This window comes from Periplaneta americana, chromosome 16 (genome assembly GCF_040183065.1).
Source record: "Periplaneta americana isolate PAMFEO1 chromosome 16, P.americana_PAMFEO1_priV1, whole genome shotgun sequence".
NCBI lineage: Eukaryota > Metazoa > Arthropoda > Insecta > Blattodea > Blattidae > Periplaneta > Periplaneta americana.
Genome location: NC_091132.1, coordinates 7,876,039 through 7,891,304, shown reverse-complemented (window position 1 = coordinate 7,891,304; position 15,266 = coordinate 7,876,039). Strand labels below are relative to the sequence as shown.

Below are 15,266 nucleotides of genomic sequence, written 5' to 3'. Positions count from 1 at the left end.
CTTGGTTTGAGTTGCACAATGGGCAGTTAGGAGACTGATATATTCCAATTCTATGCAGGTGTTTGGCCAAACAATCATGGCCTGTTGCCAATCTAAATGCAGCTACAGACGATTTTCGTGGTAAATCGGGAATTAACTGTGGATTTTGATGCAGAGAGTTCCATTTTTTCCCTTGGGATTATGTTATCAAATTTTGTTTGTTAAAGTCTAAGTATGTAGATTAAATAAATCTCTTCACAGAGTAATACGTAGATTTAGTAACAGGTCTGTAAGTAGCAGTGCTGCCCTTCTTTGCTAAAGCATCGGCATTCTCATTTCCCAGGATTCCACAATGGGATGGTATCCATTGGAATACAATTCTTTTATTGAGTGATATTAATTGAGAGAGCATTTTAGTTATTTCTGCTGTTTGAGATGAAGGTGTGTGTTTAGAGACGATTGATAGAATAGCTGCTTTGGAGTCTGACAATATAACTGCATTCCTAAATTTATTGATGTGGCATAGAAGATTCCTGAGACTTTCACTTATTGCAGTGATTTCTCCATGAAAACTTGTTGTTCCATATCCAAGAGATATATAAAGTGAGAAGAGACAGCACGTAACACCTGCACCGGCGCCTTGTTCTCTGGAGATCAAGGATCCGTCAGTGTATAAATGAAGCCAGTTTTGTGGAGGGTACCTAATATTAATTGTCTCTGAAGACAATTGTTTCAGTGCTTACTTCTGATTTCAGTATTTCTTCTGTTAAATTTAGATAATATTCTATATTTAATAGAGTTACAGGGTTTGGTTTAATTTGTAAGTTTTCTTTTAAATTCGGGATATTGATTTTCTGTTTTAATTCTTGAACAATGGAGATGAAACTTTTTTGAGTTTTCAATCTATAGAGAGGACTGTATGAATGCCAATTGTTTCGTGGTAATCAAATTCTGTAATCCATACTTTGATGGCATGAGCACTAGACACACGACCATGGCACCCAAAGTCAAAATGCCTACGAAATTGTCTTCTAGCAACCTTGCAACTGTCATTAATTTTAATGCCTTGATTGTAAAAGTTATTATAGTGACTAAACATTCAGTGCTGTCTAAATAGCATAGCTTCGGCAATATAACAACAGACAGCAGCACTTTCTATCTGCTACTATACTCGTGTATTTCATATTTTAAAATCGCCCATTTTCCTGGCAAAATGTCCATCTTGCAGAGCGTACAAACAATGCTGAATGGTGCCATTACAATGCTAAAGAAAGCTATAGTTACGTGCCTGAGCTAAATTTTTTGGCCTGTGTTGGATATTGCTTTAATGATGTTGCACATTTTAACGACTGAGAGATCTCAACCATCTCGAATTCTAACAATAGTTCTTCTGTAATAGTATAAGTGAACCTGCAAAAAGGAAATTCATATAAGGTACTTTTAAGTCTTTATTTTATAACCATATCCTCATGTAATTCGACTTGTACAATTCCAACATTTAATATTTTTTTAGTCTCACTTTAATACAAGTCTTCTGTACACTTAAGAGTTAATCGAAATATGTTTCTGGGAGCTCACAATAGTACAAATATCTGCCTGAAGAATACATCAACACTCTTTCGGCTTCTACTCGTACTTAATTCATACAACCCAAGAAAATTGAACATATCATCTGGTTACATTTAGACAGAATGAAAATAATAGTCATGACAGAGTTGAAGCCTTTAAGATTATTAAAGGCTTGAAATTCATCAGGTATATACGAGGGTAGAATCTGTTGAAAAGAATGTTTAATCAAATAATTTATGATAATTCTAATTTCCAAGACACGAAATGAACTAATTAAGAGAATATACTTTTCTTAAATTAAATATATGATGATAAGATTTTATGCATAGATAATTTCACTGCTTCTCTTCCAGATAACAGTTAAAAAGAAAGTGTATATGGAATTATATAATATGGATAGTCATATTGCACTCAAAGAAGTGTAACGCAAGAAACGGAGTGCATGACCTTCACCACAAATATAATTTTATTATTACAAGAACTGAAGCACAAGCTGGTCATTAAGGGTACAAGTGTCAAGTTAGCTGAACACTTCGTAACTTGTACAAATAAAAGCACACATTTTGAATGATACCATACTAAAACAGTAAATGTCTGTGAGACCAGAACTATTTGTTCACGAGATGCATCAGGATGTTGCTCAATGTCTCTTGGGTCTTGGCGAGGCTCTCAAGGGCTCCAGCTGTGGAGGCAGCCAGACTCTCCACAGAAGCAGCGATGCGATGCAGGACCTCCAGTTGTTGGTTCTGCTCTTCTCTTCTAATTTCCAACATCTCATCACTGTCACACATAATTCAGATTTTAGACACATACAACAAGGTGTTTTAAAAGTTATGCATAGTTGCAATTAAAATTGAATGAGGGGATTTAGGGCAAAAAGATGGACATGCCAAAACCTTTTTTTTTTTTTTTTTGTGACTATTGTACGAGTTATGAAATCATCGAGAACGTGTTGAAATAGCACCCTATTGTTTGTTTAATATCGTCAGAAAGAGCATTTTTAATGTACTTTTTCATTTGTTTTGTACAGAAGCACTATACTTACGGTTACTATGGTAACAATTTTATTGTTGTAGTATATTTTGCTTCCTTGAGATTCAATGCTGTCTTTGGACAAAGCTTAGCAGTCAATTTGATTTACAAAATTATTAACAAATGAATTTATTTATTTTGTCAGCAGTTTTATTGATGAAATTAACAAAAAAATGTTAATAGAAAATGAGAGAATTGAGATTCTGATGATGACAGAAGACGTACACAACAAGATGCATGCACTTTTTTCAATGAAGCTCGTCCAAAACGACATTTATTTCTCATTCAATTGTGAGTAGAATAGAAGCGTTTTTCAGAAAACATGGACATATTATCAGAGACATGAAAAGACCATTTTCTGTTAAAACAAGATATTCTTATGTTGATGGATAATTTTTTAATTGATTTTACGATGTTTTATCAACTACGATGATTATCTAGCATCTGAGTGAAATGAAAGTGATAACACCAGGATCCAGCACTAAAAGTTACCCAGCATTTGCTCTTAACTCAATATACTCGTATTTAAATTCCCTGCACTCGCATTTAATGTCCAGTTTGCAGTGTGATGTAAAAATACTGATAGAAAAAATTACGCAAGTTTTTTCATGCAAAATTTATCAGAAGTCACGCCGAAAGTATGTGTTTACTGATTAAGATGTGTTCCTAAGATATTTTGGTTTGGTAAATCTCGCGCGACCACAACTCGTCAAATGATGAGATTGGCTTTAGGGAAAACCCCAGAAAAACCTCAACCATTAATTTGTCCCAACCAGGATTTGAATTGGGGCCTGCTCATTTGAAGGTTACATATTAACTGTTACATATTAAACTTCACTGTTCAATCAAATTTCAACCATGTTGCAATAGAGGGTAACTTCATTTAAACAGCCCATGAAGATCTTTCTTTAAAATGTCAGGAATTTTTAGCAAGCACGAAAGCTACGCAACTCAAATAACGAAAGTTGTACTTCACTTTAACTAGTCCTTTCACCAGCTCCATAACAAAGTGATTCCTCTGCTTAGACCATTGCATTTGAATTAAAGGAATGGCAAAATGGTTGGTGAGCATTGCAAAGAACTCGTGATTCTCGCCTAAAAGCTCATTTGAACCAATTATGTAGGCAAATTGAGGTAACAGAACAAATAGAACCTCATGTGAGTTGTGTATGAAGTGGCCAGAATAAAGAAAGAAATGGAAGTGAAATCAGCTCTGTAGTTCAAAACTTCAAAAACTGTCAATTGTCATTCTGAGCTTCTGACTTGTGAGTAAAATGGAGATGCTAGCTAGATGTCGAGAATCTTAGCACCTGTTGTGTAATAGCCAAACATTTTTAAAAATGAAATCCACAAGTCCAATTTTTGTACATTCGCGTTGATTTTGAAAATTCCTACCAAACGACAATTTAACCCTTGACAACGAGAACCCTATAAATTAGACTTACCCAGAGGTCTGTGTTGCTGTGCACACTCTTGTCTCATAATCTTCGTCCTCATTGTCCTCTGTAATGGGAAACAGACCTATATGAAAGATAAATGAAGACATGATGTATATAGAGTTTACGAGTTGTCTAAACAAGACACTAAATGCATTATTCTACAAAATATAAATTATATACTTCTTACATGAATTGACCTGTAATAGGTACAGTGGATTCTGCTTAAAAAAAATTATGTTTATTTAACAATGCTCGCAACTGCCAAGGTTATATCAGCATCGCCGATGTGCCAGAATTTTGTCTCGCAGGAGTTCTTTTACATGCCAGTAAATCCACTGACATGAGACTGTAGCATTTAAGCACATTTAAATGTCATCGACCTGGGATTAAGAATAGATTTTATTCAGATTTAACTATTCTGCATTTCTCTTCTAGGCAGATGAATGACCAGACAACATGCGAAACACAATTTTTTCATTACTAGGGACAACAAAATGTACATTTTCGCGAAAATCTCCAAAGTAATTTCTTGAAGCACTGCGATCATTTTTTCTGTAACTTGAAAAGTAAACCACGTAATTCTATTTCAGATGCAATTGTACGTCTATGACGTATTATAAACGTCTATTTGCGTTATCATTTTAATACATACATAAAGTTAAATCATAAAAACATATTTTCCATTTAACTTGTTTAAATGAAATAGTGTGCCATGTTCATAAAACATATACTGCCAACACATATATATGATACCGTCAGAATTCATCCACATACACGGACAAAATTAAAGGGGAGTGATTTAAGAAAAGACTGCTAAACCAACAATGACAGTATGGATGTACTCTAATTTTACACAGCACAAAACGAAGTTTTGACTAGTAGAAAAGAAATTTCCTTTTTCATCAGCTTTATGCTGTAGTGTCAGGTTTCATCATTTTGTTGTTGTTTTCTAATGCCAGGCGTTTGACAATAAAGTCATTTGACCTCTTGCACTCCAATATTTTTCAAAGATATTGTCATGGTCAGCCACTGACACACAGATTCTGAGGTGTTCCGAATCCATTTCATAATTTTGTAATTTGTTATGTACTGCAGTGTGAAATTTTATTTATTACGAGCGTGTAATTCAACACTTGCTGCCAACACTAATCTTTCGCTTTTGAACACTAAATTCTCTAAATTACTAACTAAAACTGAGAATGATATTACGAAATACTTTGCAGTGTTCACTTATGGATGGTTTCTCGAAAGACGAGATAATGATTCACTAGTTACCAGTCCTTAAAGTTAATAGTTCCGTAATTTCGATTTGTGCTAATATTCACTTGTCTAGTAAAAGTTCAGTTCAGGAATATAGCAGTATTGGAAAACATGATTAAAGCAATGTTAATATGACAGCAGAAGTAATTCCACTTTCTCTTTCTTTTTATTAGTGTTTCTTTTATACTACAACAAGTTATGCATAGTGATATTTATTTTTTTGCAAGAAATAAAACATTGCAATACTGTCAACATAATGGAAATAAAGTAATCATATATAGCATAATATAACAGAAATAAATTAAATGAATCCAAAGTAACCCAAAACTAAACAAACCTAACCCACTTTACCTGAACTAACCTAACAGAAAGAAACCTAATCTATGCATTACAGCTCTTATAAAATAACAAACTGACATCAAGTAACATGAGTGAGTTCAATAAACCTAAAGTAAGGTACACTTAAGCATAAATAATGTGGACCACATTCCACACACTGACAACTGCAACAGTTGCAATTTTATTAACATGTTGGTACCTTATAGAATCCTACTGCTATGCCCTCTGTCAGGAGAATATAGCAACTGCTCCTAATGAATAAGTTGTAATTACTTGAAACCGTAAATTTTAGCCCTGTATGTGAAAATGGTAACTGGTGCATTAAATATAATGATGGATTATATGAGGCTTATGGTGACATCTATGTAGTTAGAATAATTAAAACCCAAGGATTAGGTGGCTGAGACATCTTTGCAGAGAAAAGGAGATGGATCCTGCTGCGAAGTTACTTTAGCAGAAATAGATGGCGAAAGAAGAACTGGACAGACTAACATTAGATGGTTGCATAGTGTTGAACAAGATTTGAAAGTAAAAAATATTGGGAGTGCAGCGTGGAAACTAAAGGCTGAAGACAGAAACGAATGAAAGCACATTGTAGAAGCGGTCAAAGCCTGTAACAGGTTGTAGCAACAATAATGACAACTTGCAACCGTGATTTAGGCAGTAAGCTTCATGGAAGCAATGTTGCAAATCTGAGGATGTAACTGGAAAATTAATGGACTCTGTTATTTAAAATATACAGTACACTGCCTTTGGTTGGACCTGAATTTGTTATTTGCTAGCACAGAAATTATTACTAGAACAATGGGGACAACAGAAAACAAGTAAATAACAATAAACCATAACTCCAGACCTTCTTCATCCATCTCAGCCGCCTCGTCCCATTCCTGCTGCTGGAGGACCATCCGTTTGAGGACTTCAACAGCCTTCTCATGCTTGGCACCGGCTGCATGCTTCTCTAGCTCACTCTTCCCTGCATTCAGAACTGTATTACATGCCAGGCAGCGAGCTTTGTAAGGACTGTCAGGATCTGGACTGAGCCAATCTTTGAATTCCGGAACATCCAGCCATTCCAATCTAAAAGACTTGCGTTTGCGCTGTTGTACCATCTGCATGTCATTGAAATGCATCACTTTTTTCAATGTTGGAGTAGTAGTCAACACTTTTGTACTGATATCTCCTTCTGAATCCTCACTGTTAACACAAAGAACACTGAAGTGCACTATACACTAGTTACATAAATTACTATTAATTTAAATATTTCCTCAGTTTAACACAATTATTGTACAACTAAAATGTATGCACTTTTCAAGATGACTGTATGCAATGTGTAAGGAACTGTGTGCCTGATAACAATGGTGCAATGTATCACATCAATGCTTACTTACTTACAAATGGCTTTTAAGGAACCCAAAGGTTCATTGCCGCCCTCACATAAGCCCGCCATCGGTCCCTATCCTGTGCAAGATTAATCCAGTCTCTATCATCATATCCCACCTCCCTCAAATCCATTTTAATATTATCCTCCCATCTCCGGTCTCCCAACTAACACTTTATATGCATTTCTGGATTCGCCCATACGTGCTACATGTCCTGCCCATCTCAATTAAATTTTTTGATGTGGCAAAGTTGACTAACCTAACTCCATTGTCACTACTAGTTACGTGTAGGCTCTCTTTTCCAATAGTTGGTCTAAAAATATCCTCCTGTCCTACTTTAGCGTTGAAATCCCCCAATAAAATTTTCATGTGATATCTAGGTAACTGATCAAAAGTATGTTCCAATTCCTCATAGAAGCTATTCTTTATATGGTCGTCTTTCTCTTCTGTAGGGGCGTGAGCATTTATAACTATGATGTAGCACCATCTACCCTTAAGTACTAAATATGATAACCTGTCACTGATAAATTGACCTTTTTTACTGCTGATTTTATTCTTTTATGAACAAGAAATCCTGTTCCTAATTGGTGATTATTGTTTCCTTCCCCATAATACAACAAGTAATCTCCTATTTGTGATATGCCATTCCCATCTAACCTAACCTCTTGTACTCCCACGAAGTCTATTCTATATCTAGCTAGTTCTTTTGCTACTAATGTTACCCCTCCTGTTCTATAAAGACTAGTTACATTCCAAGTGCCAAATCTCAAAACCTTATTCCTTTGCTGTGGTCGTGCCAGAGAATCAGTCCTATTCCGAGGCTTATTGTAGGGATTCGTAACAAGCTGTTTTTTACGGTGATGGGTTGTTAGCCCTTCGCCCAACCCCCAAGCTGGAGGACCACCCCTTATCGGCTGTCCACGACTGCTTATTCAATATATTCACAGCTACCCTCCATATCTGGAGGCCGTCTCCTCTATCCGCAACCCGAGGACGCGCCATGCAGTGGTGATAGGGACCCACAATACATGGATCACATCAATGCTTAAGTGTCAAAAACTTTAAAATATTTTCTTAACTTTTTATATCGACTCTGACTCAATATAAAATTACTTTCAATTTCACCAACAGAAACATATATACACACACCTGACTGCTTCCCTGACTTCACATTGTATGCTTGGTTTCATATTTCGACGCAAAAGTATTATCTTCCGAGGCTGTCCAGCACCACCTGATGAGCTTGCCATGTTTACTTTTCCTAGAAATTAAGAAAATACGAGACCTTAATCGCATACATCTAAAAATAATTATATAATAGGTAATGAAAAAGGACTGCCGGTCTTCACAAGGTATGTGACAAGGTTAGTGAGTTAGTTGACGGGATATCTAAGTCACATGAGGACAAGAATCTCAAATCATAGAAATCTTTTCACATATTCCTCGGTCTCACGTCACTTAAATATCCCCTCAACTAAGCCACTAACCTTGTCACATATCTTGTAAAAGACTGGCGATCTGTTGCAAATTACTGTAGGCCATCTGAAAAGAAAAATAAGGACAACTAATTCAATTCATAATTTTAAAAATGTTAATCTTTTCCAAACTTCCATAGCAGTTCAAGGAATGAGCCTTATATGTGAAGAGATCTTTCCAATTTTCAAGGGAAATTACTTAATCTAAAACATTACTTGATGAAAAATTCAAAATCATTTCATTAACTCTATAAAAATTAAAATATTTTTAATGACTTTTTTTTATTCAGTTACACATCTGCTGTTTACTGCATGAATTACCACAAAGAGAAAATTTCTCTCTGTCCGACTTTCTTTTTCTGTTACACTTAGGCCCACATACATACAAATAGGCATATGGTATTTAACACACACATTGCTGGTACATTGTAAGGAAATATTTTAGTCTACAATACAGCCGGATAACTTAGTTTGTAAAGCAACGGGCTGCAGACTGGAAGGTCCGGGTTCAATTCTGGATCGTAACGCGGTTTTTCTCGTGCCAAAAGTCCAGAACAGTCCCGGGGTTCACTCTGCCTTCTGTTAAATGAAGTACCAGATCTTTTCCGACCAAAAAGATTTGTAACAATTACTGGTGATTTGACGAGCTTTTATATTACAGAAGTTAAAGGTCTAAATTCTATGAAATTTAGAGGAATGCATTGGGAAGAAATAGCCTATATCAAAGGAGATACACTCCTTTCCCTTTCTTACTATTTACAAAATAACAAAACAGACGAGAGGTCCAGGGCAAATTAGCAGGGAAAATGACCTATTTTCCTAATATTGCGTCCCAGACCTCTTTCATGCTATATTTATAACAAGTGTGATGGGCAAAATGGAGGTCTCCTTTGGTGTAGTTCTTCTGGAGAATTACAGGTATTATCGGAGATCGAACCCAGATTCCTTTAATATCAGCAGACTGAAGTGTTACTAAATATAGTTACTCGTGAAGAAAATAGCTACTTTCACATTCTTAAGAACAATGTACCCCCCTTACCTACGTCCACACAAAGCAACTATGAATCCATATAGGTAGTAGGCCTATGCAGTGCCCAACGCACCATAACCTTACCTATCAACTGTCCTATTACAGCTTTCCTCTTTCTTGAATTCTGTAGAGCTGCTTGATGTCCTGAACATACAGCATGTTTACTTAACTCACTTCTGCTGCAATCTAATGTGACATTACACACTGAACACAAAGCTTTATATTGATCTTCAGGAACTGGCTCCAGCCAATCTTTGAAAGCGTCAATTTTTAACAGGTCGTCACAAAATGTTTCATGTTGGTTCTCCACTGATCCCATTGTATTCAAACTTTTGGGAATTGTATGTATTTTCAAAACTTTGCTCATAATTGTAATATGCCAACCAATGAAACGAGAATCCCCGCAAATGACTCCAAAATTTCTCTTTCGTAAAATATATTGATACATACACATATATATCGACTCTGTTGGTAATACCACTGCTGCCATCTACCGGTGACAACATATGGAAATGCTACCACTGCTATCACGGGTTTTGTATTTTGTACTTTGACGGTCATTCAACCTCGGTAGCTCGACACGCATGAATTTGGTCCAGCAGGGATGCTGCTCTCAGTTTGTACAGTATTGTCCTGTTTTGTAACTGCAGATTCTACCGCAGCCATTAAAAGCCTAGTGAGAAGATGAGAGAGAACCTTCCATGATTGAATATCTGAGATTTATGTAAACAAGTGCCGCGCGCTTCCACCCACTGCCACCTGTGCATAAAATGCAGAAATATGAACGTTTTTTTCTAGTAACGGATGCTTTTGATCAGTTTATATGAATATGATAACATGATTTCGGATTTGTATAGTATTAATTCTTTACAAGTGACAAGTTCTTATATATTCATAACACAGCGACAGCAACAATTAAGTCAGTGAATGTGTAATGATTCTAAACTTCTTTTGCTTCTACATTATGAAACAAGTGTGTGTATGGACAACAGTGTTTATTTTCGCAATCAGCGCCCAAATTTCTACAGCTGAGTTTAATTTGGAATTCGAGAAGTTATACTAGTGTGTAAGGAATGAATAAAAATGTCAGGACATGCTGTTGTGGTGTGGGAATGGGAAAACCGTCAAGGCAGATGGCGACCATATAGCCCAGAAGTGTCCCAGCTTCTTGAAAGAGCTCATTGTAAAAAGTTGACACGAGTTATTCTGAGCGATGCAGATCCATTATTGGATAAATATTACATAAACCTTAAGACCAAAACGCAGTGCTCGGAAGATGCTGGTAAGTTACTTCTATATGTAAATTAGGCTAATTTAATGAAGATTTTATATTTCGTTTTTTTTTTTTTTTTTTTTTTTAAGACGTAGGCAAGTAAGATCAGTTTTTTGCCAAGGCTAATATAATAAGTGCCCAGTGAATTTGAAATTAAACTAACGATAAATCGCATTATAGCGAACGCCAATAGGGGAAGTTATCCCCATCCACATGAAATGTGCATTCGACACAACACTCGCCTATCACGTAGAGTGTCTGGTGAGCTAGTAGAGGAAAAGTGGAAAGGGGTCGTGGGCGGAGCTTAGCGTTCGTTGTATTACGATTTTACCATGCATTATTTCGTAGTAAAAGAATCTAAAGCAAAGCTAAGGTATTTTAATTTGTTTGGTTGCTCTTTGCTTCAGGTGTCCCACATAATGTGCGACGGAAATGTTACTTGCCAGATTCACCTGCAGGAAAAGGAGCAAAATGGGAGTGGGCAGGAGATGGACCGGGAGAGTGGCACACGTATGACATGGAGATTCAGTGCCTCATAGAGGAAGCTTGGGCAAGAGTGAGTACCAGAGTATGGCCTGTCTTAGTTGTTAGACATCATATATCAGTGATGCCACACATATTTTTAAAGCTCACATTTCTGACTTACATTTTATGCAACAGCGCTGCATGCACTCACAGAATCTCAAACTCAAAAAAACAAATGCCTTGCAGTTTTCATTCATTAACCGATACATTCAGGACTGTTTTTGTGGAGTCTGGCATACCGTGAACCATGCATATGCAATATTGATCTCTGTTTTCGTCTGCTACAGAGCACTTTGACTGTGCCTGTAGTCTGGTGGTCAGCATGATGTTTTCCAAATCTGGAGATCCCAGGTTCAATTTCTGGAATCAACTCTCGAGGGATTTTCCTTGAAGGAAAATAGTTCCCCTGGTGTCTAGATTCTGGAAATTAAATGGGTCGCACTTCTGAACAGGGGCAGCAGCATTTCCCCTAAGGTTAGAGCCCAGTTTAGGTGTGTGTGTGTGTGTATTAATCGAAAAAATGTCATATAAACATGCGTCCTATTCTCAATATTTTCTAGCCCCTAATTTTCAATTAATACACACACACCTAAACTGAGCTCTAATCTTAGAGGAAATGCCGCTGCCCCTGTTCGGAAGCGCGCCCAACAATTTAAAGAATAATTGAGGAGTTCAATTTTTATTTAAATGAACCAGTAGGACTTCTGTTGGTTATAATGCTAAACATAACATTTTGAGTACCAATGCCAGTATTTATTGTTTTCTATAGGGTGACCAGACGATAGATGTAAGCAAGACGTATCCAGCATTTCCGTACATTATTAACTTCTGCAACTTAACTCAAGTACGCAACAACACTGGCTACGTACGCAGTATACGCCGTGTTCAACAGGCACCGTACCCTCTCATCAAGGTGCAGCCAGAAGAACTGCGTAGCGTTGTTGCAGGTACTTCTACAAATAATGTATTTTGTTATTCACTGTCTCTTACTGTCTAAAACCGTGCAATCGTAATTTCAGGTAAGTGACAATTTCTCATTGAAGGGACTATGTTGTATGAAAAGAGCAAGTGAAAGAGGAAGTGATCATATTTATAAATTTTTCAAAAACTTAAAACATAACTTAGAAATATTTTCTTGTATTTCAGTGAAAATATGCACCATCCTTATTTCAATCCTAAGTATAACATACTATATTTGTAAAATTTGATTTAAAAAAAAGGGACAGGGGATTAATGAAACCCTTGGATTGCATGAAACGTCTTTATTCTTGGCTTTTAAGTTTTAAGTTAGCTGAAAGTTAGAATTTATAAAACAGCTTTATTACCAGTTCTGTATGGTTGTGAAACTTGGACTCTCACTTTGAGAGAGAAACAGAAATTAAGTGTGTTTGAGAATAAGATTCTTAGGAAAATATTTGGGACTAAGAGGGATGAAGTTACAGGTGAATGGAAAAAGTTACACAACACAGAACTGCACGCATTGTATTCTTCACCTGACATAATTAGGAACATTAAATCCAGACGTTTTAGATGGGCAGGGCATGCAGCACGTATGGGCGAATCCAGAAATGCATATAGAGTGTTAGTTGGGAGGCCAGAGGGAATAAGGTGTTTGGGGAGGCCGAGACGTAGATGGGAGGATAATATTAAAATGAATTTGAGGCAGGTGGGATACGATGGTAGAGACTGAATTAATCTTGCTCAGGATAGAGACCGATGGCGGGCTTATGTGAGGGCGGCAATGAACCTGCGAGTTCCTTAAAAGTCATTTGTAAGTTAGTTTTTGTCTGAAAGTTAGAATTTATAAAACAGTTATATTACCGGTTCTTCTATATGGCTGTGAAACTTGGACTCTCACTCTGAGAGAGGAACATAGGTTAAGGGTGTTTGAGAATAAGGTGCTTAGGAAAATATTTGGGGCTAAGCGGGATGAAGTTACAGGAGAATGGAGAAAGTTACACAACACAGAACTGCACGCATTGTATTCTTCACCTGACATAATTAGGAACTTGAAATCCAGACGTTTGAGATGGGCAGGGCATGTAGCACGTATGGGCGAATCCAGAAATGCATATAGAGTGTTAGTTGGGAGACCGGAGGGAAATAGACCTTTAGGGAGGCCGAGACGTAGATGGGAGGATAATATTAAAATGGATTTGAGGGAGGTGGGGTATGATGATAGAGACTGGCTTAATCTTGCACAGGATAGGGACCGATGGCGGGCTTATGTGAGGGCGGCAATGAACCTTCGGGTTCCTTAAAAGCCATTTGTAAGTAAGTAAGTACGCATCGTGACTACTGGCCTCTCTGTAAAGGCTAGTGGCTGGGGTGTTAGGCTCTTTCTTGAAAATATTTACTGTTCGGAATTGGAAGTTACATAGTATTATACAACTGTCTAAAATAATTTAAAGAAAAAGGCTCCGTAAAGTAAGTGATTGTCACGACACTTCCCCTGTTTTGCCGACCCTGCAACATAATCATTGAATTGGACAGTAGTTGATTATCATATTATGTCAAACCATTTCTCTGATAGTTTATTTGGCATAACAATTAACATATTCTTTGCAGAGTTTCTATTATTACAACTTTATGTTTATTTGTTGATTGATTTCCGTGCAGGGCGCAGGTCTGCTCAGTGTGCAGGAGCGAGGGGTAACTCCAGCCACCACCACAAGGGACCGAACACGCAGTTACCTCCAACTGGTCTCTCTGGAGGCAGCAAGAAATCAGGAGGGAATAAGAAGAGTAGTACCAAGAAGTCGTCTAAGAACTCGTCGGCAAGTGGAGACAGCAATCATAACAGTAACACCGCGGCAGGAAGCATTGCGCGAACTATTCTTAGTAACCTCAATATATTTGGTAAGCATACAGAATAGCTGTCGAATGGTACAGGAACAATTCTAAGCAAGGGATCTGTTGATGAGCTCATGTCGAAATGTCCCCTCAAACTGTGCACATAATTACATCTTCACAGTACATACACAAGCATAAAAAATTAGCTGCTCATACTAGCTGTAAGGATGTGAAAACTTGCTGATAATGTTACATTAACAAACAAGGCGCATACTTGGAGAGAGTAGATAGGTATATACAAGAAGAGATGTTTTTGATAAACATGCGAGAACAAGCTGAGTGAGCTACTCAAGATGGGGCTACTCCACGTAATTCTTTATATTTGTCTTTTAAATATAGAGTATAATCTAAATTTAACAGAAGAAATACAGAAATCAGAAGTAAACACTGAAATAATGAAATAATTGTCTTTAGAGATAATTAATATTAGGTACCCTTCACAAAATTGGCTTCATTTATACACCGATGGATCCTTGATCTCCAGGGAACAAGGTGCAGGTGCAGGTGTTACGTGCTATATCTTCTCACCTTATAGATCTCTTGGATATGGAACAACAAGTTTTGATGGAGAAATCATTGCAATAAGTGAAAGTCTCAGGAATCTTCTCTGCCACATCAATAAATTTAAAAATGCAGTTATATTGTCAGACTCCAAAGCAGCTATTCTATCAATAGTCTCTAAACACACACCTTCATCTCAAACAGTAGAAATAACTAAAATGCTCTCTCAATTAATATCACTCAATAAAAGAATTGTATTCCAATGGATACCATCCCATTGTGGAATCCTGGGAAACGAGAATGCGGATGCTTTAGCAAAGAAGGGCAGCACTGCTACTTACAGACCTGTTGCTAAATCTATGTATTACTCTGTGAAGAGATTTATTAAATCTACATACTTAGACTTCAACAAACAAAATTTGATAACACAATCCCAAGGAAAAAAATGGAACTCTCTGCATCATAACCCACAGTTGATTCCCGATTTACCACGAAAATCGTCTGTAGCTGCATTTAGATTGGCAACAGGCCATGACTGTTTGACCAAACATCTGCATAGAATTGGAATATATCAGTCTCCTAACTGTCCATTGTGCAACTCAAATCAAGAAA

At 36.9% G+C, this 15,266-nt stretch overlaps 2 protein-coding genes across 3 annotated transcripts in view; one reads left to right on the top strand and one right to left on the bottom strand.

Moving 5' to 3' along the window:
- Positions 1 to 1,414: 1,414 nt before the first annotated feature.
- Positions 1,415 to 10,146, bottom strand: LOC138691904 (uncharacterized). Of its 2 annotated transcripts, none has more exons than XM_069814497.1 (5): positions 9,587 to 10,146; positions 8,147 to 8,258; positions 6,472 to 6,812; positions 4,026 to 4,101; positions 1,415 to 2,328 (listed from the first exon to the last, which is right to left on the bottom strand). In XM_069814497.1, the coding sequence occupies exons 1-5, from the start codon at positions 9,990 to 9,992 to the stop codon at positions 2,157 to 2,159; spliced, it is 1,107 nt and encodes a 368-aa protein (XP_069670598.1). In that variant the 5' UTR covers positions 9,993 to 10,146; the 3' UTR covers positions 1,415 to 2,156. The 2 variants fall into 2 exon arrangements, with proteins under 2 accessions (XP_069670598.1, XP_069670599.1); XM_069814498.1 differs by having other exon boundaries at positions 4,026 to 4,083.
- Positions 10,147 to 10,231: 85 nt separating this feature from the next.
- Positions 10,232 to 15,266, top strand: part of dx (deltex E3 ubiquitin ligase) — a 30,457-nt gene continuing 25,422 nt past the window's right edge. The window contains exons 1-4 of the mRNA XM_069814493.1: positions 10,232 to 10,784; positions 11,183 to 11,331; positions 12,070 to 12,247; positions 13,920 to 14,159. Coding sequence (XP_069670594.1) covers positions 10,586 to 10,784; positions 11,183 to 11,331; positions 12,070 to 12,247; positions 13,920 to 14,159 — 766 coding nt within the window. The 5' untranslated portion in view covers positions 10,232 to 10,585. The remainder of the gene's footprint in view (positions 10,785 to 11,182; positions 11,332 to 12,069; positions 12,248 to 13,919; positions 14,160 to 15,266) is intronic.

Bases quoted from the DNA above. Each gene is read 5' to 3' on its own strand.
- LOC138691904 (XM_069814497.1), bottom strand. From the start codon at position 9,992: ATGGCAGCAGTGGTATTACCAACAGAGTCGATATATATGTGTATGTAT. The intron at 8,259-9,586 runs GTAAGGTTATGG...CTTAATTTCTAG, and splicing joins TGTAATAGGACAGTTGATAG to GAAAAGTAAACATGGCAAGC. The intron at 6,813-8,146 runs GTGTGTGTATAT...TTGTGTTAACAG, and splicing joins GAAGTCAGGGAAGCAGTCAG to TGAGGATTCAGAAGGAGATA.